The sequence below is a fragment of the Odontesthes bonariensis genome, chromosome 16, assembly GCF_027942865.1.
Source record: "Odontesthes bonariensis isolate fOdoBon6 chromosome 16, fOdoBon6.hap1, whole genome shotgun sequence".
In the NCBI taxonomy this organism is placed as follows: domain Eukaryota; kingdom Metazoa; phylum Chordata; class Actinopteri; order Atheriniformes; family Atherinopsidae; genus Odontesthes; species Odontesthes bonariensis.
The window spans coordinates 11,504,849-11,532,628 of NC_134521.1; the positions used below are offsets into that span (position 1 = coordinate 11,504,849).

At 41.7% G+C, this 27,780-nt stretch overlaps 1 protein-coding gene across 1 annotated transcript; it reads right to left on the reverse strand.

Annotated features, from left to right (window-relative positions):
- On the reverse strand, positions 1-27,691 carry nyap1 (neuronal tyrosine phosphorylated phosphoinositide-3-kinase adaptor 1). The gene is made up of 7 exons (XM_075487840.1): positions 26,998-27,691; positions 10,442-10,681; positions 4,547-4,914; positions 2,619-4,475; positions 2,261-2,503; positions 1,667-1,773; positions 1-1,088 (listed from the first exon to the last, which is right to left on the reverse strand). The coding sequence occupies exons 2-7, from the start codon at positions 10,627-10,629 to the stop codon at positions 657-659; spliced, it is 3,195 nt and encodes a 1,064-aa protein (XP_075343955.1). The 5' UTR covers positions 10,630-10,681; positions 26,998-27,691; the 3' UTR covers positions 1-656.
- Between the last annotated feature and the right edge of the window lie 89 nt (positions 27,692-27,780).

Sequence of the window (27,780 nt, forward strand, 5' to 3'; positions counted from 1 at the left end):
TACAGTACGTAGCTTTTACTTCTCAGTGATGATTATTTGCATCCACAATGACAATCTATTGATATCAAGACATCTCATATACATTCACGATTTCAAATAACACTTCAATAACTTATCTATGAGTCTTGCTTTTTCTCATCCACAGAGTAGTTTCTTTGCTTGTTGGACAACAGTGATTTTAAAAAAATTCATGATTTCATTATGTCTCAAGTAGTCAGGAGGAAATTTGGCAACTCCAATCTCAGAAAACGACCCAATCATTATTATCTAGTGGCTGTCTTCTTTTGTAGCAATAATACTGGTGTTTTGAGGCAAAAAAATCATTGGCAATTCGAACGTATCAGTGAAGTACATAGTATAGAGAAGATACAAATCAGCTGGGTAAGAAATTCATTTAGTTTGATTGTAATAGTTATTTTTCCTTATCTCTCTATCAGCCTCTTTTCATGTTTTTTTCCACAAACAAGTTCAAAGTATTCGTTCCAGTTTTCAGCTCAGTCTCTACCACAATAACAGCAGTAGTGTGGGATTTTTGTGGTTATTGTGTCACCAGAACCTTTGATAGAATTTTCCAGTAACCATCTCCATTTTACTGTTATTTATTTAACTGTCTTCTGCCCATCTGTGTGTTTTGGGGACTAGCTTGTCTCTCCACCTCAAATAGCCGTGTCCCACACAACGGCCTGGGGCCTCTGGCAGGGTGGCGTGCCAGTCTTTCGAGGTTCAGGTGTCCGTCTCCAGCTAGGAAGGATGGGCATGCTGTCCTGTTTGCACAGGCTTTTGTCAGGGCGCCTGTGGGCCTTGATCTCCTTGCACAGACAGCGTTTACGCTCAATGACTTCTAGCAGCTTGCCGTCTCTCTGGGTCTGAGTGGCGGATGGGGTGTTACCCCCACTGACAGGAGTCTGTCCCTGTGCCAGCTGGGCGAGTTGTTGGAACTGCAGCTGCAGGTGGTGCTGTTGCTGAAGCTGCTGGAGCTGCTGCTTCAACTGCAGCTGCTGCTGGTGGAGCTGAAGCTGCTGCTGCTGCCGAGACACGTTTGGACCACTAGGACTGCAGGGCGCTTGAGGCGGTGCCATACCGTGCAGCTGCATGTAGAAAGTAGTCAAGTCACTGAATGTTTGCAGACCTTTATGATAAAATACCATATGAAATTTTAAACCTGTATTATTAACACTGCAGTACAGTCAGAAATGATACTTGATTTGCACATGCTGAACAAAACCAATGGACAGCCACTAGAATGCAGTGTTGCTCCTTCTGTTACAGTTTGAGGGAGGGTCAATCAGACGCATGCAGACGGTCTCTGCAGCACACTCGGACTGCGTCAGCACTTGCTTTGGAGCCAAAAACTGGGCAAAATGTGCTACTAGAAGACTGCAGTTTATCCCTCCTAAATACAGTTCAGCATCTTCTCATTTCCACATTTGTGTCTAATTTACTGATTACATATTTGCAGAGGTCATTCACATTTTTTCCCCTTAAAGAAAGAACCCTTATTCAGATCAGTGGTTATATCTACCAGCTATAAATAGATCTGAAGGAGCACTGTCTCCAGCAGAAGGGGGAAGTAGTTACGAGAACATTATTAATATTCACTTCAAAAGACACTACACTTTGAAGCGTATAGTCTTTGCAGTTACGAAGCCTGGTACTATATATTCACCTGATTCAAGGCTTCACGTGCTGGTAGACTGCTCTGTCTTTGGACATCTCCTCCACCCACTTGCCTCACCCCAGCAGCAGAGGAGGAGCGGCCCAGCCGCCCCACTTCTGTGAGAAAACAAATATTACAATGTGTGCCTGCTAATGAGAACAGTGGAAAATGAAACACAGAAATGAGTATGTCTAACTACACTTGAGATTTAAGACAGTGCTTCTGTGCAATGAGTGCTCGTTATATTTTAATCTATTTATACTGTACTTCAACACTTATGAATGATTGATATTTCATCCCAATTCAACCATCCACTCACTATTCAGCAATTATTGTTTATCCACACTTGAAGGAAATAAAACATGATTATATTTTTTGCAAGGACATTTTCACAGTCAAAAATAAACTCAACAGTTAAATCACAGAGAGGATTCCCATTTCTTGGATTCAACTTTTTGGGTTCTCATTTGATGTCCAACAAAATCTAAAAACAATAAGTTATCCAAGAGTCACAGAACAAATCCACTGCTGTAGGACCTTTCTAAATAGGATGTGGTGATTAGAAGCTGAAAAAACTATCATGGCCACTAAGTGTTTGCTTACCTCCATTTCGACAGGCAGGAAAAGTCTGGCAGGGAAGAGGTAGCCCTGCTCTTGGTAGGGCTCTGAATCCTTGGGTGGTATCAACACCCGCTAAGGACTCACTGTGACCGAGGGCCCTGCTGTTGGCACTGCTGAAGTGAATTGGGATGCCTGAGTGACCTCCTCGAGAGCCCATCCCGAGATCTTCCTTATCCGTCCTTAACAGAGCATCAGCACTGCCATTCCAGGTCCGTCCTTCATCTTCTGAATAAGAGGAAGAAAAACAGTGTATCAATTTTAAGACACCTTTAAATGCTTTATCCTCTTTCTTTTAAAATACAGTACATGCACAATGAAATGAAAATGACTTTTAACTTACTCTCTGTCTCTCGGCTCCCATGGCTGAAGGATAGTTTCCTCTGCATAGGCCAGTAAGACCCCTCATCTGCAGCCAAACTGGCACTGCTGTCCCAGGGCATGAAGCCAACTTTTGATTGGAGCGACGAAGAACCTCCATTTCTCTTGGACACTCCTTCACCCACGCCAGTTAGACTCAAGGGCTGTTGCAGAGATGGAGTCTGGGAGTTACCTCTCAAGCTCTCATATGCTGGTGGTCTCCTGAAACCACCAGAAGGGTAGGTCCAGAGCAGGGGGCTGTCTGAAGAGGGAGGCTTGTATGCTGGCAGGCCATGAGGAGTATGAGAGCGGAGATGTGAGCGCGAATGAGGACGCTGAGATGACGATAATGGCGTAGGGGTTGAGCTGGTGCTGCTTTGAGGCGTTTGGCTGCTACTGGTTGTAGCACATTCTATTGGTAAGGAATGTGGCCCTCCTTCCCTATCCCTGTCCCTATCCCTGTCCCTGTCCCTTTCTCTGTCCCTATCCCTTTCTCTGTCCCTATCTCTGTCTCTGTCCTTATCCCTATCCCTATCTCTGTCTCTATCTCTTTCCTTGTCCTTCTCTTTGTCTCTGTCTCGCTCCCTGTCCCTGTCTCTACCCCTATCCCTATCCCTATCCCTATCCCTATCTCTATCTCGGTCCCTGTCCCTATCCTTGTCTCTGTCCTTATCTCTCTCTCCTTTATCAGACTTCAAGAGGAAGCTAACAGACTTACCCTCCTTGCCTGTACTTGAGGTTTGTGTCTGCACTGTGGTGTGGTTTGAAGTCTGAGAGCTGCTCTTAGTTGGGACGGGGGAGTCTCCTCTGTCTGGCTTGCGATAGTGATGATAGTGCGAGGGGCGATGATGAGGGTGGTGATGGTGGTGAGAGAAAGGGGATGTGGACTTGGAGGAGGGAGGTAGTGGTGTGGAGTGACTTCTAGCTCTTAGTCCAGGAGCAGGACCTAACTGAGCTTCTCTACTGTGTTTGTCCTGCTGCGTTCCACTTCCTCCTGATGACTCCTTGGACCCTGACAGAGATACAGGAACATTAGAAGAAGTTGAGGAGGAGGTACTGGCTTGAGTTGTTGCACTGGATGTTTGAGTTCCCATCTTAGCAGAAGCAGACGCCTTGTTTTGTACTCCAACCCCGCTGGAGGCAGCTGCAGGCTGAGGAAAGGCAAGCAGCGGGGGCCTATGCTGTAAAAGATTAGGGAAAGGGGCTGGGATCTTCGTACTGGACTCTGACTCAGATTTACTCCCTTGCAGCAGATAAGGTGTAGGAGCTCGTGGCGTGTGAGGACTGGTGGACAGGACCTGTGGTACAGGAGTGGAGGAAGCTGAGGAAGGCAGAGGAGAGGAATGGGAAATTGATACTGTAGCTTTAGGTTTAGAATAGGAGGGGGAAGAGGAGGAAGGTCGTGGCAGAGACGAGGAGCTGCTGGAGGATGATGGGGTGTGATGAAAGTGTTTTGAGGATTTGAGTTTCTCATGTTTAGTAGGGGGGTGTCTCTGGGACTCTCTGTTCTCATGCTGTGGGTATTTCATCTCTTCATATATTGCCTCACTCTGGTCTGAGTCTGAGTCTGGCGTGGTGGCCACAGGGGTGACAGGGTGGGGAGTGGCCGTCTGGCTGTCTCTGGTGAACACTTGGCCCACCATCTCTATATACACTGGCTCATCATCCCCATCTCCTGTTTGAATCTGAGAGTCTACTGCCTGAAATGGCATGGATGTGGCAGAAGGAGGCACACATGGAGGAAGAGGGTCGAAGGTAAGCTGGGTGCTGGGACTTCTCTTGGGCTTTAAAGGAGGCACCTTCTTTGTCCCCATGTCCCCCGAGTCAGACTTCTTCATGGCTGCAAAAGACAAATGTAATGTTAAGAGACATTTTCTCCATAGAAAATGCCCCTCAAAAAGCATTTCTTACCATTTTTCTTCTCTGAGTGTTTGGACTGTGAGTGAGAGGGTGGAGGGGGTGGTGGGGTCTCTGGAGGTCCTCTGCTGTCAGCAGATGAGGAGCTGAGGCGAGTACTTGGATGGCGTTTGGGTTTGGCTGGAGGGCAGCGGCCACCATGTTGGGACTGAGTGTCAGAGTAATCCCCATTCTCAAGACTTGTATCCCCGGCACCAACAGCATGGCAGGACTGAGAGCGTGGCGCCATCGCAGAGGCACAGGTGTGAGGGGACAGGTCCTGGGAGGCGGGCATGGTCATGAAACCCATCCGGAAGTGCCGTCGGAAAGAGGCCAAGTCTCTAACTTTTCCAACGGTAGCTGCAGGATCGTTTTGGGCGGAGCTGTAGTATGAGAATGGGGTTGAGAAGGTGTGGATGGAGAAAAAATATTGAATAATGAAGAAATCAAAGTAAAGGGAAAACATTCATGTGCTACTACCCTTTACTATTGATCTCACTCCTTCCTCACTCTCCCTTTGGTCTTCAGAAATTCTCTTAGCAATGAAGAAATGCCTGCAGGGATTTCACTGCAAAAGGAAAACCCTGGTAAACATGTACCTTTCCATCTGCTTACACCTCAAACACATTCAATTAGGAAATCAATTCCCTTGTCAAAACCAAAGTAGAAGTGTACACTGTTGCTGGAATCCCTTTTTTCTTTATATGTTTACATTCTCCGTACATCTCACATCTGTAGTCTGCGCCTGGATCGCCTGAAGCATTTCGTCTGTTACCATGGGAACAGTTATGAGTTTCTAGTAGTTGATAGTTCGTCTTTGAAATAATCAATGACACAGACTCCGACAACAATAAATAAAACTGATAAAGAGGAAAATCAGACAAAATATAGCAGTTTTCAAATCATAGTGTAGATTAGCTGGGACTGCCTTCCTTCTCTTGGATATCTGCGACATATTTGTAGGGTATGTAAAGTACTAATCTTTATTTATTCAGCTGCCATCATTGATTGCAGATGCTTTTCAGTTATTTGTCATGGATAAATTGTTGATTTGAATGAATAAATTTGGTTTTATTTGCAGTTACAAAAGGCAAAATAACTCATTTCAAAAGATGTTTAAAAATTCATTGTGATAGGCATTATAAATACATGCCAGATTCCCAAGTGAAATAATACTATTGTTGATTAATTATGAAAAGTGAATCTGTGTTTCAGATGAGTGTCAGGTCAGTGGTTCAACTTACAAATATAAAACAGTGTAGTTAGATGCCCTGCTGAGTTCATCAAAGGCTCACAAAATGGCTTCTGGCAAGCCTCAACTTGCTTTTCTGCCTTACAGACAGGTGCTGCAGTTGTGTGGTGTCCCTTTCAGAGAATAAATAAACCAATAGCAACATAAGATGTGTCATTACAGTTATTGTCATTATTGCCATGCCTACTGTGAAGCCACTGTACTTAGGAGAGAAAGCGTTGGCGTCTATGGATTTGAATGTCTACTATATTCAAGAAAAGAAATATGAGGAGCACATTTTGATACTCATATCTGTGTCTGTTTAAGACAGCAAGAAATACTTTCTGAGTGTGTAATTACATAGCTCAAAAGCATAATAATTCTAAGAACAAGTGATTCATCATACTAAATAATGGCAACATATGACAAGTCATGCTGCACAGTTGCGATCCCTGTGAGGCAGTGAAGCAAAGAAGAAGACAATTGGAGCTTACAATTTGTATTCAATATTGCAAGCAGCAGCAGGAGGAGCACTGATGCTGCTGAAAGAGCACAGAGTCTCTTATTCGCGTTCTCGTGTGTGAGGTAATGTGCACATGTATGTTTGCTTATGTGTGTAAATCCATCAGTACAAGTATGTTTGTGCCCTTGATTGCCTGTAGAGATGTACAAGTGACTCCTTACAATCCACATAGATACTAGAGGGCCAAATTTAGCTCAGAACAGACGCTGAGCGGTTCCTTTCCCGCAGCTTGAAGAGCTATGTTTTTCTCTTAAATTTCTTCTAAGGGCAGAAAATCCCAACAGCCTCAAAATGAAACCAAAGACTATGCTGTTCAAAGACTATCGTGACTCTCCCTTTCTTGCCGCTTCAAATTGAGCCCATAATCTGCAGAATTTAAAGTATAGATGAATGAAAAGATCAATAGCACTCACATCTGCGCCTTAAACATCAAGCTACAGCCAGCAGCTGACTAGATTAGCTTACTATAAAGACCGGAAACACTGAGACACTGTTTTTCTGAACTCTGAATGAGGGTGACAAAAAATCTGCCTGTCAGAACTGCCAAATCTCACCATAAACAATCTGCAATAGACAAAGAATTGAACCTCCATAAATGATTGAGAAGTAATATTGAGTCCAAATAGGGAATTTACAACTCCACATCAGGAAAAGTTATGAGCTAGTAATAGCTGGGCTAGTAATGAAGTTACAAAGTAGAAAACATTGTTTCAAACTGGTGATCGTAATTGTGGTACAAAATCTATCTTTGGTAGACTAACTTTGGGAGATTAATCTTTGGACAGAACTCCTGAATACCTCCTTCTTATTGTGTAATACATTCCCAAGATATTCCCAAAAGCTTCTCAGGCTGTAGTGGAAAGGCTTTTATAGAATCCAGTTTAGATGATTCTGCCTGTAGCATCAACTGTCCTACTTCTAATTTACTTTTGGGGGGCAAAGTTTAAAAATGTTTAAACAGCTGAATCAGATCTTTAGAAAATATTATTATTGAGAACATCAGTCTGGTTTGAGGGCAAATCAGTGCTTGAGTCATCTCTCGTAAATTGCTAAGGTTAAACGCTGACATGGAGCGAGTAGCTGTCCTCGTTCTGTTGGAGCTTACTGACGTATTTGACACAATACATGACACTTTAATTGATTGCCTTCAGTTATGGGTTGTCTCCAGTGTGGCTTTTAACAGATGTATTTTTTTTCCCTGTCAGTGCCTGGTGGTTTAACACACAGCAATAAAACTTACTGATTCCTCTACTGTATTGCAGTATTGTTTGGAAGCATGTGACAAACAGTTACCCCCAGATACCCCTAAAGCAACCTACAACCAAACTGAGCCTGCTGTTTAAGACTCAATCTTCACAGTGAAGAACTGCATAGATAATCATTTCCTGAAACTTCCACTACAAGATAATACATGCCATTGTCAGTTTTAAACGCTTAGCTTTGAGGTTTTTCATTCATGTGGTCAACACTTATTTCCAGTGATCATGAGGATGGAGACAGTTTTTAGGATAAAACTGCAATGTTGACACTGTTAGTTTAAAAGTTTCAGATATTCAGACATGGAACAAAAAAAACAAAAATACAAAGTGTATCATAACACTTTAATAAAACCTCAGCTGATAGAAAGATTTTCTTTCACCATTTGTCACTACTACTTTAAATTCTGTCTGCCTGAAATTAACTCTATAAGAAACCAACTCTATTTTTAAAACTCGTACTGAAACTCACCTATTTACCACTTTGTAGCTCCACAGCCGCCTCTGCTTTATATTATGATTTCTCTCTTGTGGCCACAAGATCTCAAACTGTCTACCCTTCAGACTGTTAACTTTGTACCTACACACCCTTTCTCCTTCGTTCCCACCAGCTAGTCACCTGCCTTGAGCACCTACTGTGCCTCTTCAGTTTCATCCTCGACCCTACTCTGCTCCTAATCATCACCAGTCACGTCCCGCTTCCCGCCTCTTGTTGCTCTGGCCCTGCTCGACTCCGCGCTTTCATCACTCATCATGTCCCGCTGTCCTACTTGCTGTCCCCTCCACTAGCTTGATGCTGCCATGAGTTTGATCTCTGCTACCAGCACAAGTACTTCTAATTACTGCTGTGAGTCAGAAAGCACTGGATGGAACTTAGAAGCATACTGAAATGACGTATTTCATGCTCACCCCCCCTCTTACTAATTAGCCATGCACACAATGTTAAATTTGGTGAATTGGAGGTGACATTCACATTTAATGCTCAACATTCACTCACTCACTGCAATGCACACTCTTTTTAAGACAACACTGTCATGTGCAAACTGATGTTAGTGTGATGGCATTATTTTAATGACACCTTCATTGCGGTGCTTCCCTTTACTTGGATGTATTGATGATTGCACATTTATCAGCATGTATTTACATCATATTTGACCTGAAATTGACAAAAATATTCATACAACAGCAAATTATCATTATTACATTTAGTATCATTTACAGTAAGTCTGTGTGGTGGTTTATTGTTGAAGAATACAGCCGGAAGACTCTCAAAAATAGGAGCTGCACCTGATAAATGCTCAGCTAACTGGGCTGTAACAGTAAAGAAATCAGAGCCCTGAACACGTACTGCACCATGTTTAACAACAACCTCTCAGTTCTACTGAGACAGCGCTGGCAGGCAGAGGTTGAACACACACACTACACAAAATGTAAAGAAAAAAATACTCAGTATAGATCATACATGAGCCCCAAATCCAAATACTGAGAGGCTGTGCAAAATGATTTGCAAACCTCATGAAATCCTTATTTTATTAACTATAGCAGACAATGAAAGGAAGGCGCTCTCAATAAAGTGAAATAATAGCACTTCTTGAACTCTATGGCAGCAACACATCTTTTAAAAAGTTGAGACAGCGCCATGTTTACCCCTCTTCTTTTGGTTCACACTTATCTCGGAAGTGGTGAGACCAGTTGATGAACCTTTAGGAGAGGAAAGCTGTCTCACTGTTGTCTGATGTAGGATTCTAGCTGCTCAACAGGCCTGGGTTTTCTTAATGAGCCAAATGTTTCAGTTCATGTTGCTTAGCATACTTTTCTGCGTTGATGGTGCCTTTATAGATGTTTCCGGTTCCATAGGCCCCCCCCATACCATACCATCAGAAATGCTTTTTAACTGAGTGCTGATAACAAGCTGGATGTCTGGAGGACAAAAAGAATTTTAAATTCAGATTGTTCTGACCACAGAGCAGTTTTTCATTTTAAAAGAGCTTTGGCTCAGAGAGGATAGCAGCGTATCTGGAACATGTTCACATATGGCTTCTTCTTTGCATGATTGAGCTTTAACCTGCATTTGTGAATACTACTTTTTCTGCAGATGAGGATTTCTGGAATTGTTCCTGAACCCATGCAAAGATTTCCATGACAAAACCATGTCTGTTTTTAAGCAGTTCCGCCTGGCAGCCCGAGGATAACAGACATCCATTACTGATTTTCGGCCATGTCCCTTTTGCACAGAGATGTCTCCAGATCCTCAGAATCTTTTGATAGTATTGTGTACTATAGATGAGGGAATATTCAAAGTCTTCACAATTTGACATTTAGGAACATTGCTCAACAATTTGTACACGCAGGTTTTTTTTATATTTAGCTTAACCTCTTCCCATATTGACTTAAATGTTTTATTCATATTGCGCCAAATTAGGGTATTAAAAGTATAGAAGAACCATGAGCTATAAGGCCTTTAATTCCTATTGTAACAACTGGCCTATTCTACTAAACCTCATTAAACATGAAGTTTTCTGTGTCACTTCTTGCCTGCTCAATGAAGAAAAGTGCTCTCATTATACTTTAAGTGTATTATGAACAGACAAAACAATATACCTATTCCAAAAATAATAATATATTTTCAGGTTTCTCTGTCAATGGTTTTGGCCCAGATTATCTCCCTGACATCTCACATTTATTCATGTCATCAACTGAACATGGGAACTTCATTGTGAACTGATATGCAAATTCATATGAGACTTCTGAGGTGAATCCTTCTGACTTTATGAACTGTGCTTGGAATAAAGATTTCAAATTAAACTCATTCACACTGGCTAAGAGGTTTTACATTCCCAGCTAACTGAGCCCTACTGTAAGTCCATGTATGTAGAGCTCCTGTATTCTGATCCACTCACCTCTTTTTACTTCCCTCTTGGTCTCGCTGCCTCCAGTCCAAACGGCTCTTACGATACAGCAGGTTCATGTCGCTGCGGGATCGCTCCGCCTCGCAGCCTATCACAACGCAGTGTAGCCGCTTGCTTCGCCTCTCTATGTCACGCAGGAAATGCTCGACTGCCACATCCTGGGCAGAGCCAGAGCTCATGGTATTGAAGAAGACTCAGAAAACGCAGACTCGTGCCAGCGGCAGCCCTCCTCTAAACAAGAAGAAACAAGAACAATGTCTGAGCACATAACAGCTTCCCAGCCTGCATGCAACTGACAGTGCTTACTATGTAATGTGGGGAAAACCCTATGAAATTCCAATAAACGAAAAAACTTTACAAGTCAAAGTTTATGATACATACTGTGTCATATTGAACAGTACTGCTCGTTTCTCCAACATGCAGCCATCACAGAAACAGTGATACATGATTGTGGAGTTTGCTGTTTTGTTTACCCCAACCGTTAGTGTATTTATATTTTCATTAGCCAGTTATGACTGTTAGAGTAAGCATGGTAACTCAAGTGCAGAGCATCTTTGGCTGCAGGCCCTGGGATGGCCTATCTAAGCCTGTCTGCGAAGCCGACAGTAATGTGGTTTGTCATATGTAGCGCATGCACAGCTTCCTGTTCACGCTCCCCCCATGAGAAGTCAGGCTTGTTGTAGGGCAGATATCTGAGAGTCCAACTGTGTATTCATGTTGGGGAATGTGAGTGAGCATCACAATTGGCTAAAAAAAGCACAGCTGTCAGCTGAGTTTAAGTGGGTTCCGGTGGGGAATACTGAAGTACTAACACTGATGCTCCTAATATCAGCATATTTTGCATATGTTGCATATCTGGTCACTAAAACTGCATCTGTTTCTTGATATGGCCGTTTTTTTTCTTTGGTACAATGTTGTTTAGTTTTTCCATCTTCATTAATACCTCCTAAAATCAAAGCTGCATATTCGCAACATGCTATAGTAAAACTATGTATGAATACAGTTGAATGCAACTTGAATTAAAACGGAAATAAGCACCATTTTCAAAATGACATAAAAGCAGCGCAAAAGCTTTCCTGATTTTTGTAGAACATCAGGACAATTTAAGCAACATTTACCACCAACTGCACACCCTCTTCACTGTTCACACAACATCTCAACCAGGTCTTGCTATGAAGACAGAAAATACAACGTGGGAGCAGCAGTCACTATCACCTGGGCCAGGCAGCACGCTGATCTCTAGAGCTGTGTGTGATTCTTTTGTCATGGCACAGTGTGTCATCCAGTGTGTCAGCGTGCTATGCTCCTGCTATTCTTGTCTCACACAGCCCTGACCACAACCTCGACCGCCGCTGCTGCCGTGCTTGCTGACTCAATGTTAATTAGGTTAGAGAGCTGCCACTGTAGGTTGGGCTTTTGTTAAGTGGAGCTTTGATTTTGGTTTCTAGGATCTGGCAGCTGAGGAGGCAGGCCCGCAATTACTACATTATGCACTGTGGGCTGGTATACAATTAGCCCAGCTGAATGGACCAGGAGGCTTATATCTTTTATCTACAGAAAGGTTCATCTTATCAAAACAGATTTTTTACACTCCACACCAAACATGCAGTACGCTCATTTGAGCTGGCTGTGATCAGTCCCTTGAGTCCCTTTAAAAACTGAATAAATTCAGAGCATTGCAAGTTGCTTCAGGAAAAAGATGTTTCAGGAGTATCTGCAGGGTCAGGAGTCGCTTGAATTCTTCATTAGTACCAGAGGGCTGATGGAGCCATGATTTAAAAAACTTAATCTGCATGCAGTGCTGCAGACTATTCACTCATGCACATAAGCAAACACATCACACACATTTACTTAGAGTCTCTGTGCAGCTAAACACAGGGTAACACACACAGTAAGAGGTTATAATTGAAAAGTTCACAGCATCTGATTTGACTGCTGTTTCCTAATATCAGGGAATACATCACATGCATAAATAAAGTCAAAATGACAGAAAGGTAACGGGGGATCCCTTTAATACAGTCCAGTCTAAGAATTAACTTTGACTGAACATCTACTGTATCAGCTGTCTAAAATCCTTCCATCTATCCTAGATTTAACACACGTGGGAGGCTTTGTGCAGCGGCTCTCTGCCCTCCAGCCGCCATCACAGCAAGGGGTCCAGTAGTGTTGCTGCACCTCGCTGTGAGCGGGACAGTAACACTGCTGAGGGAAGTGACACATCATAGCATCCGCTTGGCCTTCGACAAGAGTGCAAAACATATTCAAAATAAACATTTAATTACTTTGGAGTATACTCTCTCTTTGTGTTTTGCAGACATCAACAAAAATCGGATTTGAAATTGTGCCACAAATACCAACCTGTGCCCTTTTTGGATACATTTCTTTTCCTTTTCACATTCATAAGAAATTCAACCTTTGCAAAGAGCAATTAGTTTTAAAGGGCAGACATATTGTACTACAGTTATCAGCTTCCTTTGTCTGCACAGCTGGCTCCTACACTGAGCTTCTCTTATAAGATTTTAAGGTTTGCATCTAAATGCAGTATGTGACAGTAGGCAAGGTAAGATGGAAATAAATCTGGATTTAGTGTTAAAACTCAATGACAACTCAAAATCTTACTTAAAATCTAGCTAAGCAAATAGGTAAAAACTTCCCATTGGTAATAATTAATAAGTTTCAACCAGTGCCATGTTATCCAGGCCTAACTGTTGGCTTGTCATTCCTTAAACAACCATGTAGGAAGACATCCTGTGGTGATGGAAAAGATGTTACTCTGTTTCAGAAGGGTGAAATTATTGGTCAGCATCAAGAAAACGCAGAAACATTAAAACCTGAAAACAAAGTGATGAAACATCGTCCTTGAAGAAGAAATGTGGGCTGAAAAAAATCTTAAATGATTAAATGAATCTTTGGTGGAATCAAATAAAAGAAAATCAACATTAGAGCTGACAGCAGTGTTTAATACTGAAAGTATTTCCACGTGCACAATGCAAAGAGATCTCAGTGTTGTGCCTCAAAAAAGCTGTAAGAAAATGACCTATAAGTGAGGCTAACTGAAAAGGGGAAAAACAGCAAAGATTGGACTCTGGAGCAAAGAAATCAGGTCATGTGGTCTGAGGAGTCCAAATTTATGCTATTTAAGAGTGATGGGAGCATCAGAGTAAGAAGAGTGCACGATGAAGTGCAGCACCCATCAGACATTGTGTTGTACGAGCACGTGGGGCCAGAGTTATGATCTGGGGTTGCTTCAGTGTTCAGGTCGAGGTTCAGGAATGTAATGTGCCCAAAACTGAGGTTACCTGACTACCTGAATATACAGAATAACCAGGTTTTTTAGTATTCCGAGATGCCAATGCAAGGATTCCTCGAGCTCAAACTGTGAGCTGCTCTAGAGTAATGAGCGGCTCAAGGAGCATTGTTCACCACGGAGGCCAAACCATAACCTCATTGAGAAAGTGTGAGAATTTCTGGAGAACTCTTTTACACAGCGGTCTGAAAATGAGTGCAACTCTAGATGTTGTTGTGACTTTTCTTATAAATGGTGTAATAGAGAATGGGTGCTATAATCAAACCTAAAAGTGATCCAACCCAATTTAGGTGTGTAAAGTTTTTTGGTTTCTTTGGGCCAGGCAGTGTACATATATGCCTGAGTTTGTTTGGTATCTCCCAAATGTCACAGCCATTTCTGTCCGCCTCTGTACAGCATCTTGACCCCTCAGCTATAGCGTTGCAGTTCAACCAGAGAAACAAACAGGGAGAGAGGAAGAGAGAAGCGGAGCATGAGGATGAAGCAAAGCATTCAGGAGAAGAATGAGCAGCTTGAAACGCACACAGCCATATAAGAGGAGAGATGGAGGCAGCCGGAGAGAGACGGGAGGGGGCACGGTGAAAAATGGGGAAAGCCGACAAATAGCGAGTCAGTGAGAGATCAACCCGGGAAGAAGATGAATATAATCATGCGGAAAACGTACTGCAGATAGACGGATGGAGGGGAATATTGGGACGGGGAATATGGGAGGGGAAGGACAGGGAAAATGGAGGAAATTATGAGGAAGAAAGAATAGAGGAACACTGAGAAGCAGCCAGACTACAAGAATGGGGGAGGGAGATGAAATCAAGCCGCTCACACTAGTCGCTGTGTGTGGTCTCCTAGCAACACTGTCAGCATGCATCTCTTCCTTAGCCACTGAATATGCACAAAGCAGGTCGTCAAACTCATCATACATGATGATCCCTGGATTAAACTTCACTATGGCTTCACTTACCTGATCTTTCAGTATCAGAGCATCGCATGTATCACAAATGGAGATAGTCTCTGTATCCATTAGCAACCACCTTACTGTCAACGTTCATGATGCACTGAGCTGCACAGTAGCTGGGTGTTACAAAGGCTTACACTTAACCATGTGGGAAACTCTAACTGAGGCACTCAAATAAACGCGACAGCACATTTTATGAATGCTTTTTAAAGGCTTTTGTGAATTCTTTTATGAATCCTTGATTGTATTCCACCTGCACATCTCGATGGAGGAAATAAACATGCTAATTATTCAGTAGGTGTACATTTTGAAGTCGGCATTTCATCACGGTCACAAAAGAAGCAGTGAAGTGAAATGTTTATCAGCAACTGAAATTTGGAAAATACCTGTACTCGCTGCTAATACTAACCGATTACTAAAACAGGGCTCACATCAAATCACACCTGGTCACAAATGCTCACTTGTTTCCGGTTGCTCTCCAATTTTTTCATGTATTAAATAATCTAGATCAAAAGTGTTGTGAGTTGCCTTTGCTAGATTTTTTTTAATGGTTTCAGTTTACTCGAGTTTATGAGAAATTAACCTGATCTGGTGCTGCTTCCTGAAAAAACTGACAATGTGTAGTGAGTTTTAAAATCATGAATATAAAAAGGTCAAGACTCGGAAGTCTTGCTTCAAAGGCGAAATAAGAAAAGAAAAAGGAAAACACTATAAACAAAATAATCATTATCTGAGTTGGTGGCTCCTGCGATGCTATTGTAAACATACTTCTGTGTCAGTGAATGCATCCTTTAATGACAAAGTCCCCAGACATTGGTTTGCTTTATTCCTCTTCCTCAAACATACCTCAAGGAAAGAGGAATGTGTGACTGCAAATGTTGACGAGAGCAGAGAACATGTGGTTGAAGAGGGTTTGTTTCCTCATAAATGCAACATCTTTTTGAAGTCTACTTTTTCCAAATCAAATGAACTACTATTATTTATGTATTTAGAACACAAAAGGTCACCTGAGCATAGTGAAATCAACCTGACATCAACACTGGTATCAGTAAAAATGTCTTATAGGTTACGGATTATTATTAGTCGATTGCACATTTTGAGTTTTTCTGTAATAGAGTAATAGGACTAATAACACATTTCATTGTTATTGCAACATTATTAGGTCTTGCTGAGAGTTAGGGGACTCTTAATGCCAGTCTAACATCTATGTGGCAGAGATGAAACAAATTCCTGAGGTCAGCTAACCTACCGTAGCTTATCGTTGCTCAAAGCACAAAAACAGAGAAAGCGCAAACCTGGGTCTGTCCGCAGAAAACAGAATCTGCCTACCAGCGCCTCTAATGAATACATGTTAAAACGTCATATCACATTTATTCAGTAATGATTTCAGAGATGCTGCCAGGCAGATGGAATCACACTAGCTGTTTCCCCGTTCAAAGCCTCTGCACAAGGCTAAATTAGCCATTAGAATGGTTTTGATTGTCTCCTCCAAGCACTCACATGAAGCGAAACTTGTCACATGCAGACACTTGATCAAGAGCCCTTGGTGTCACAAAATAAGGCCAACACTTCTGGTACCATTTTTGAGCACTTCAGAACCTGAGGGACTGCTGAGGTTTATCAAGCATGCTGAATATTGAAGCAAAAAGCTGCAACCTGTGCACTGAAATATGATGCCAAGGGCTTATATGCATAAGTGCAGCCCGTGAAAAAGTCACAAAATGGAAAACTTTGAATTTATGCTGAATTTTGTTTCTTTTTCCTTGTGGCACTAAGCCCCACTTTCATAGTAACGCTTGTAAGTGGGCTGTATGGTTTGTGTGTCCAGCTGGCAGAACCCAACAGCCAGCAATTCAAAAGAAGAAAAATATTTTGATGAGATACTTTATCAAATCATCTGTTTTAAAGTGAGCCATGAAATGCCTTTAATGATAGGACAGTTGGAGAGAGACAGGAAGCAGTGGGCAGAGAGAGGGGGGGGACATGCAGCAAAGGGCCGTCCGGTGCAGGACTCGAACCGGGGCCAGCTGCAGCGAGGACTGTAGCCTCTGTACATGGGGCGGCTGCTTAACCCACTACGCCACCGACCGCCCCACAAACCATCAGATTAAGTTTTCGTCACTATTTCACATTTTGCTGTGAGACTGAGCCGGAGCGTGACAACTGTGAGAGAGGGCTGGAAGAAAATGTTCTTTCTTTAAAGAATGTTTTTCATTTTCAAACTCCTATAACGGGCTGCACGGTGATGTGGTGGTTAGCACCGTGGCCTCACAGCAAGAGGGTTCCTGGTTTGAATCCCTGCTGGGGTCTTTCTTTCTGGGTTCTCTCCGGGTACTCTGGCTTCCTCCCACCGTCAAAAAGCATGCATGTTAGGTTCATTGGTGACTCTAAATTGGCCTATGAGTGTGTGAGCATGGATGGTTGTTTGTCCCGTTTGTCTCTGGGATGGACTGGTGACCTGTCTCACACTGCGTCTCGCCCAATGACAGCTGGGATAGGCTCCAGCACCCCCGTGACCCTGAGTTGGATTAAGCGGGTCTAGGAAATGGATGGATGAATAGAAATCCTATAATTCAGTAGAACAAAATGATCACTGTCATTCAAATAGAGAAACTGGTGTGTGACAGTGTGACAAAGAGTTAATTATACAAAAGTTAACTTTGCCTTTTGCCAGTTGAAACGTGCTTGTAAAATACCAATGGCCAGATTTTTCGCACTTTCTGAGTACGGAAGCTAAACTTGTGACAGGAAATGCTGTTCTAAACATTTGTTCAGTGGGATAATTTATTCTCTATCGCATGAAATCAACTTCACCAGAACTGGTCTGATGCAGACAGGATATCCACCTTTATCATAGCTGAATAAGAGAGCAATGTCACATTCAACATATAACAAATAAATTCTGTTGAGGCTGAAATTTATCATTAATGTGAAATTTAAAATGAAAACTAGATTTTATAAAAATCCCTTTCTGTCAACGAACCAATAGTTTGCAGCTCTTTGACAGTCATAGTAATATTGCATATGCACCACGAAGAACTTGACTTGTGTGCTGACAAACTTGGAGATGCATCTGGCCCATACACAAAAGCGCTTACACTCTGTGTAGTTGACCAATGGGCAATTAAACATTTCAGGCATGACATGCTGCTTGGTTGGCTTTTACTTTTTGATACACAGTTCAAACAGTTCTATTTAGCTGTGCATATGACACCTGAATGTATTTTATCTGCACTCTTCACTTTTAAATTAATTAATCAATGATTATCTTTTATGTTTTTTCTGGAATGATTTTATTGCCGTCTTGTGATTGTATGTAGCTGTGAAGCACTTTGAATTGCCTTGTGTACGAATTGTACTCTACAAATAAAATTGCCTTGCCTTGCCTGAATATAATGTTATGATCAGCTAATAACTTTCTCTTCAGGGTATAAATTTTTTTGCTACAGGACCATCCCTAAAGTTCTCTATAATTTTGCATTGTGTCGTGAGATTATATCAGGTGACTGATGAGAATGGAGAGGAATTAGAGGAGGAAGTGGCTATCATTCCAGGCCAAGGCTGCCAGGAAAATTTGCTGCAAAGTGGAATTCTCAAAATTGTTGTTTGGAAATAACACCAAAATCAAAAAGAAAGAAATACTTAAGAGCTGTTCTGTCATGTTTTTAATTAGAAATCTTGTTCTGTCATTGTACCGTTGTTTTTTAACAAGATAGGAGGAAACACAAAGACCCATCTATGCTCAACTATGCACACGCTCTTTGGATTTTAATGTTGAACATTGTACAAACTGAGTGACTGCTAAATCTTTCATGGACTGCTACCAAAAATACATACAAAAAGCTTTCCTGATCCTGCATATCCTGCATGTAACCAGGGCACAGGCCTGAGCCCCAACACACTTTCAGAGATGCTTTGTGTTTATCCCAAACACACACCTATTATTTCAAGCATTTGTGTGCGTGAGCACAAGTGTGGATCATGACCAGAATCTACATACCGTTAAATGTACGCTCCAAATTAAAAAAAAAAAGAAAATAAGAATATAACACAGCTGTAATCTCTGGTGAAAGAGAGGCAGCAGTGTCAGTGACCTCCTGATCTCCATTTCCCACCTTGGTTTGCCCTTGCCTTCATCATCTTCTGCTGGAATCTGCAGTAACCAAGGTGACCTCCTGCACTTAGCATACACAAGTACTTAGCAGCCTACAGATTCACGAGCCCTTATAGAACATTGGACAGCTTTTAATTCGCTATATGTTGTTCATCATGTCACGGAGAAAAGAGGCATTCATAGCAGAATGGTAGGCTTCTCCTTGGGAATAACGTGCAGAGCAACACAAGGAGAAGTAATAAAGGCTGAACAGTGAAACTGGAAGGAAGCCACGTGTCAGGACGCTCAGTATGTGTGCAGCATGAACACTGTCTAGATGCGGTATGATGACAACATGCAAAATTGCTGGGAGTCTCATCAAGATTAAAATAAGCAAACAAAGAGATCACATGATGTGGAAAGACATGGTCTCTGTTTTGTTTGAGGTATAGACTGTGAGGTGTATGGTGCTGCGGGGAATAGAGCAGGACTGAAACACTCCTTAATGCTCACGTTTGTGCACGAGGGGAAGAGCTCCACTCTGCAGCTGCACATGCTTCACTGAGCCAGCATCCTTCTCTTTACCAAAATCTGACTTCTTTTAGATGTGGATCACCCTGCAACGTTTTTTGCCTGCCTCTGAGAATGTTCAGTTTAAAATCTTAGCTTAGACATTTAGAAATCTTTGAAAATGATTGTGAATCATTCCAGGCAGATAAAACTGGCGATGCATTATTAAAGAGGGATGAAAGGCTTAAACTGTATTTTTTTTTTTCAACTGACATGATATACATTTTTTTTTATCCACCTTTAAGAGGTCCAAAACATAATAGCCCACAGCTCTGAAAGCAGTCCCTGCCCCAACATGACAAACCTCATAAACTATTCAGCGACAATTAAGCGAAGTCCAACAGCCCGAAGCAAAACAGGGACCAGCTGAACATCACTGTATGCTCAACATATGATTTAGCTCACAGCAGTTAAATTTAAGCTTGACTCACGTCCCCCAAAAGTTCACATAAGCAAAACAAAACAAGATGCATGTTAGAAAGCTTTGTTTACAGAGGAAGAACGAGTCAAAAACTCAAAAATGCACCTGCTGGTGCATTTGATGAGATGCTATTCTCTTGATTGACAAATGAACCAGCAGCGTTGGTGTGATAAGCAAAGCCAGGTAGGCCACAAGTGGCCTTCCAACGTTTGAATCAACCTACACCTCGTGCTCAAACTCCCCCAGTAAGTGAGTAATGGCGTAGGTTGCTCTGGATAAGTACACACATACCCACACGCTGCTCTCCCACTCATTCATCTCAATACAAACAGATTATTTCCCTTATGGCTCCATTATTTGCACCCCACAGTGTTCACCAGCATGGTGGTAACTCAGTTTGAATAGATTTTTTTTGAGACACGAGCAGGCAAAATCAAGTTTGTGCAAATAAGACTGAACATGACATATTAAAAGTATGACACCAAATAACTTCCATTAGAAAAGGCTTGTATATGCGCACAAAATCACATCAGGTACTTTCGAAAGTCTCTGTTAATCCAGTAAAAAGTCTCTAAGAGCATCTAAAGGCTCTGTGCTACATGCTGAGATGCAACAGAAGTCGTGGAAGGTGGAAGTTTAGTGGCCCCACAGGTGTGACTGACAGGTTTTCAGTTCAAGGTCTCGCTTGGGCAATTCCTTTTCTTGTCATTCTTACAGTTCATTTCACTGATAGCAAAGAAATTAAAAAGGCACTAACAGGGGAAAATGGTTGGTGATAGCATATTACATAAAACAGCCTGATGCAGGCAGGGTTTACTTACACTTTACTTTTCTAACAGATGGACAGATGGAAACATATCACTGGCTTTGATAAAAATGATTACCTCTTAGTTTTACCTCTTGCATATCAGCTGCACCAGTGAAAATATTTTAACTTAATTTCCCAAATATTGAAACTTGTTAAAGGTCTAATGATGAAAAAAAGCACTTTTAGATGTTGCTTAATAAATGCTCGTGTTTGAAATCGGTGAGTTTGAGTTTCTTTTGCTGACAAAAGGCCAAGAATCTGGGATTCCTTTCAGAGAAAAGCAAGATTGCTCTGACATTTACAAAGCTACTTAAGTTATGCTACGATTCAGATTTGCATTTCTGAAGTCACTCGGTGCGGTCGCCTATTTCACACAGTGTTCCTGCCGTCTTGAGTTTTTGCTGGTCTTTTATGACCTTTAGCAACACTGCAGACCATAAATTATCTCCACAAGACACTCCTAAGACCATTGTGCTCAGTTTCAGACCCATATTTATTGAGTGAAATGTTAGGGCGGCATTGTTTGTGGAACATTTTTTCCATGTTTACAACATACACCAAATGCCATGAACATGTTACAGCCTCCTAATGCTTTAGAGAACAATAAGCAAGGTCTTCTGAAGGTTTTAGCATAAATGTAGCACATTAACATAACAATCTGGGACATTTTGTGCGGCTCCTGTAATTTCAAATCAAGCCGTTTACTGTTGCCACATAATGACTCTAAAATGACTTTGCTATAGGCTTCTTGAGACAAATCGTGAAAAGCAGACACGCATTCTTAAGTAAATGATTTTGTTTTCTGTCCAGACTATCAGCATATAACTAGCAAGCAGGTGGTGATCAACATGGGTTGGAACAGAGACCTCTGTGCCAACAAGAGGGGAGTGACTGCTGGTGTCTAAGTTTATTTATTTTGCACGGTACCATGTAAATGACTCTGAAAGGTTTAATGAGAAGAAAACAGAAGGAAAATGAACAAAGATGAGTTGCCTCAAGGAAATCATTACCACACATCATTACTCTAGACTACACACTGCAGTGAAAGCGGGATGCTGTAACACGCTTACAATGCAGAAAGAAATCATTTAAAAAGAAGCTTTTACCTCACATATTATTGGTTAATTTGGCCATGTACGTCCGACTCCACTCAGACAAGGGACAGACATGTATGAGCTTTTAATGGGGGGGGGGGGGGGGGGGGGCATCCAGCAATGTGGCAACAGAGGGAGCTCCCAGATGAAACCCTGAGGAGTCAGTGGTCATTTGTAAAAGAAAACAGTCTCCTCCTCCTCTTTCCTCAGTGGGTACAGCGGCTGTCTGTCCATTTAAAAATTACTACGATTTTCTGTTCTTCAGGGCATCAAGTGCATCAAAGATGAAAAACAAAGAAATAAAAAAAAGAAAGACTTAAAAAGAGAGTGGAGTGGCCAGTATGTCTGCCTTCATGTTGTGTATTGAGGACACGGCTGAGGAAGTTTAATGAGATTCAGTTTAGTTTTTGTTTCACTGTTATTGAACAGTCTATGAGTAAAGTGCCAGTAAAGACAGAAGACAAAGGAGGCAGACGTCTAACAATGTCTGAGGAAGAATCTGAACCCAAGACGTGGCATGCCATTTAATAAGGAAGCCAAAAGAGAACCTTCACCTTAAGACCCATTCATAATGAACTGTGATTGACTTAAGTTAATGAAAAAAGTGGATCTGATCCTCATGAAACAGAGAGTTTGGTGTTTTGAACCGTGGTGGTGGTAATAACTTTATCATTTAATAGGTCCAGTTTACTTGCTTTACAAGTTGTTTGAAATTCTTTCAGAATCTTAATTTACTTCAAACTGGGCTTTTTCTAAATACTTCCTCTTCAATTTATTCAAAAGAAACTGCTGGAGGCATCTATGTCTAAAGATTCAGTTTTAAGTTCTGAAGCAAATTTCAATATGTCAAATTTTACGAGCCAATTACAAAATACAACAATTTTGAAAATTTCACTCAATGCTTTGAAAAGTCAACCTGAAATCAAAAACACATGTTTGGAAGTGACCATTAAGATTACGAAATAAAGCATGTTGTGCTTAAACTCTGCTGGGCACAACTAATGCATTTATATCAAAGTAATTGGCTACATGGATTGCTCAGTTTGAACGATAGGGTCATGACAAGGTCATCCATAAAGTTTTGATTGGTGACAAATGTTTGATTCACGATAGCCTACACTCAAAAAACAAAGAAAACAAAACAAAAAAAACACCACTTTACCCATCTAATTCCCCAAACTACAAGTCCCACATAGACATACACACACGTGCACACACACATGCACACAAATGTACACAAAATTATGTCTTAACCCTCATTGACAGTCCTGAGGAAACAAGAACACTGGAAGTTTGAATAAAAATGGATAAGATAAAAAATAAAAAACTACAAGAATGGAATGGAAAAGACTGTATAAAAGACACGAGTTAAATATTATAACAAATTCATTAATAGTACAAAAATATAGATGCGTTCAATGAGTAATTAATAAATAAATTGGTAAAACACAAACAGAAAATTATGAAAAATTGTTTTAACATAAGAGACTAAGAAGGAAATAAATGTGAGTAAAATATTGCCTGTGAATACTAATTAAAGATATTCAATTAAAAGCTTCACTAAAAAGGTAGGTCTTAAGCTTTCTTTTAAAAATATCAACACTCCCGGCTGCCCTCGGGTCTTCAGGAAAGCTGTTCCATAAGCGAGGACCATAAAAACTAAAAGATGCTTTAACTCCCTGCTTTAAGTACACTTTCTATCCATCAAATGTCTGATTTAACTTCAACAAAATATTCTTCAATGTACACCAAACCAGCAGCTGACTTGTGGTATTTCTTTTAATTACCTTAATCATCTAAATTTTGTTACCCTTATGAGTTTAAATAAATAAATATACTTCATCTTTGCAAGTGTGATGTCACTGTTTCATTTTGTGTAAAGATGTGTGGGAAACCGTAATACTTCAGTCATAGTCATCCTCTGAGGATAAAGACGGTCGGTGCAGGGATCAAATTATATGTTGGTGAAGGTCTGGCTTAAACAAATACATTTCATACATGTAACATGTTCTCGAGCGCTCTCTGAGGTCAACAAATGCTAAAAGTTAAGATGGTCACAATCTTGCTGTAGTATTCTCAGTTTGTTAAAAAATTGAAACTTCAAAGTTTGGGTTACAAACTTTCAATTAAGGTGCATTCTGGGATATGCACACTTAGAAGGGACTGAAATACAGAAGATTTCATTGTAGAGTCTTCTGTTCCAGCTGTAACAATTCATTTTCATCTTTCCATCATTTTCCAAGGCTGTGAAAACTGCATGAAATTGTTGGATTACAGTTTGCCTTTTAGAAAAAGAAATGCAAAGAAAAGTTTTGTGAAGTAAAGTTACGCTACAAAGAAAATCCTAAAAATCTCAAAGCCTTGAAAGTCTCTTTGAGGAAGGGTGGTTTGAAATTGTCTGACCTTAAGTCCAGAACCAAGATATATATGAGACTGACAGAGGTAGACGGCCCCTGCATATGAGAGGCTGGAAGGTGAAAAAGTGTAGTTTTATTTCCCAGAATTTCCTTGAACACAAGGATTTCATTATCAACATTTTAACAGGTTATTGCTAACAATCATCAAATCAATTATTCCAGTAATCCTCTTAGCTCCTTCATCATGTTCAATCACATCTGTAAGTACAGGGGAAAGTTGAGCAGAAGGATGGGAGATAAATGGGTGAAATTTAATCCATCACTGTCTGATGAAAACTGAATATTCACAAAAACGGAGGAGGAGTTTCTTATTAATCCTTATTTTTCTCACTGACTGCAGTCACTCACATTGCTCACATGCTGCAGCAGAAACACCCTTCCTTCGTCATTTCTGATGCCACATCTCTCCAGCAGAGCTGAGAGAATCAAGATGGTGAAACCACAGATGGAGGAAGCATGTGCTCTCCCTTTAGAATAAAAACAAAAAAACAATGCACACTAAAACCAGCTGATCAGAGCTGCTGCTCTATGGATTTTGAAATGCCTACACAACTGGCCAGAAGTCGACATTTGAGTTGCTTTTACTCACCTACTGCCCGGCAGCTGCTCAGAATTAAAGCAAACAATCAGTTTGGTTGTTTCAGGAAAACCACAGGAAAATAAAAATCCATTAATGCTCATCCAGATGGGGGGGATCCACTCGACCAGAGAGATGGGCTTAAAATGTCAGCATCTGCCAAGTCTGTCTCACATCCATCAGTTTTCTCACTCGCTGTGGTCCCTATATGTCCCTCATCTCTCCGGATCAAGCTTTTGTTTTTCAACTAGCATACCAGATGTTTAGTTTTTTTTTTTTTTTTTGGGGGGGGGGGGGAATAAGACATGATCTGCGCTGTCGGCTACAGAAAATGAATCATCCACCTCACAGAGACGGATTCAAATATAGGGAGAATCCTTTATTCCTTACTGAGCACACTGGTGAGTTTATTTGTGTAATTTTGATTAGTACACAACAACTCCGTTCAATTTAATTTACTCTCTGTCAAAGTCTGGATTATTTGTGTATTTCAGAGGCTGTGATCCTTTTTTTGGTGGCACAAATCCTTTCAGGACTCAAGGGCTTGAATGAAACAGACTCCGTGGTGCAAAGTGACTGAGCTGTGACACTGTTCCCCGATTTAATCACATTTCTGGAGTGAATTTTAGGATCACCAGGTGAGCACAACCGACAATGACAGGTGGTGTGAGCGCTGTTTTTTGTTCACTGCACTGAAGACACACTGCACAGTGTGTGTAGCTCACCGCCTGCACTCGATGACCCCAAAGTCACAGCTGCTCTCAGCCTCCCTGCTCTGTGGTGTTTAAACCCAACTGCACAAAGAGGCAGATCCCGCTCATGTGCATCTGTTAGCTTAAGAAAGATTTAAAGGCGTGTATGGGGAGACTTTTGTCATATGCAGCTCCAAGGTCAAGTGTGATTTAATGTCAGTGTCAGTTTCATGCAGATATTCCAGCATCCAGCATGCTGGTGCTCAATCATGAAATATAAATCATAATATTGTTTCTACATTCAAACTGCAGGTTTGTGTTATTCTTAAAGGCACTGCAGTGTCCATTTAAATCACCATTGTATTTCAATTGTGGCAGACTGCCTGTTAACTCACGTGGCTGCTTGCATTTGTCATAAAAAAGATGTTTATAGATAAACCATTTTATTTGAACTCAAGCAGACTTCTTTGATTTCTTTTCTTGTTATTTTGCTGGAAAAATCAAAGTCAGTCAGCTAAAAGTTGCTTAAACAGCTGCATTGAATGTTATCATTCTAGCAGTCCAATGACAACTGTTATCAGCCTTTTCCTCTTCTTTTTGTTGTGGTGGGGCGTGAATAGAAGCAGAAATCTCCCGGTAGGTGTGATGCTCATTTTGAGTGGCTGTCACGCCCGGTAAAAATGGGGGATAAAAAAAAAAAGCGGTGCTGACTAGCTTTACTCCACGTTCAATTCTAAACATACTTTTAAGGCATCCTATAAAGGGTCTAAGGTGTGATATTGCGGCAGCTGATCGAGGATTAATCACCAAATGGCTTTTCCATCGAGAAAAAACGATGTAACGAAGTGGCTCCCTTCATCCAGACACCTGCCTTTCCCGCACCTCGAACACGCGCCAACACATCCTCACCTGGCTGCGCGCACGCACGCACACACACACACACACACACACACACACACACCAGTCAACCGTATTTTCACAATCGCAGAAATACCGCCCATTCTCACATAGCCTACATACAAACACAGCACTCCCGCATTTACAGCCTCACGCTTATGATTCGTAAACATGCAGATGTTTCCATTTGCCATTAAGGCTTCTACTGACCCCGCTGTCACGGCTTTGTTGTGGGTATTTGATAAAAAATTTAAAAAAAACACCCTGCATGCAACTGGATCTCCTGTTAGCTGATGATGGTGGCTTGTTTTTGGGTGAAATATTAATAAGAGCTCGTCACGACTGAACTTATAACACGGGCTGTGGGTTATGCTGCGCGGCGATCATGGCACGTCTTTACAATTTATTTGTGTTTTGGGCTGGAAATACGGGCCGTATATTCACCGACAAGTGCCGTGGGTCCTCAAGGTTGAATAATTTGGCTTGTGAACACACAGCAGCTCGCTGTCAGCCCTGGATTCCGTGAAATTTACGCGTAAAATGCCAATAGGCCCGACGTCCCTCCGCAGTACAGCATTAGATTTTCCCCTGCTAATTAGACAGACGGCGCATTTGGACTCTGACAGCTGGCTATATGGGCGAGATGATGCAAGCAACTCATGCGGTGATTTATGGAGCACAACACAGGCCTTATAGTATAATGAAGGTGTGATACATACCTTGGTGACTGTATTGCCTGGCTGGCGCAGAGGGAGACTAAGCCGACAGCCCTATCCAGTACCCAGACTCGTAAAAATCAGACAACAACAAAACCACGCCGGTTGTTGATGACACAGCTGTCTTGGCAGACAGAAGGGAGGGCAAAAAAATCCGTTCCCAGATGTGTCAATTGACGTGGAGATAAAAAATCAGATATTCAGACGCACATCACCGGACTGACGCCTTTTCTTGACGTGAAAGGTCTTCCATTTTTATGATAAACAGCGTACTGTAGCCTACTACCGAGCCTCGGCGGAGACTGGCAGGTGTGGGATGTGACTGAAAATCATGATGCTATTGAATACGACGTTACAAAAAGGTCCTCCGCAAACGCCATCCGAGGCTCCGAGACGACCACCGACAAAGAGCCATGCTTCTGGTTCAGGCATAAACAGAAACGTCAAAACAAAAATGCGCAGACATCAACGCGCTGCGTAGTCTCAGACACAGGGCACCCTCACCGTGCATTTGCATCCATATTAATATGCATTCAGTACTTCCTGAGAGCAGACGAGTGGTTGTTTTTCGGAGGAAAAAAAAAAGCATCAGAGGTGGCGCCGAGTCCAGCTGGGACCGGAGGCTGGTGTCTTTAAATGAAAGTCCCTGCCGCTGCTCATATTAACAGGGGATTCAGCAGCAGACTCATTAAATGACCCGCGGCTGGGAAGGATTTGTTTTCCCCAACTAAACCTAAACCGTTTGTATTTTACCGGAATACCATGATACACACAAATAAAGCATTC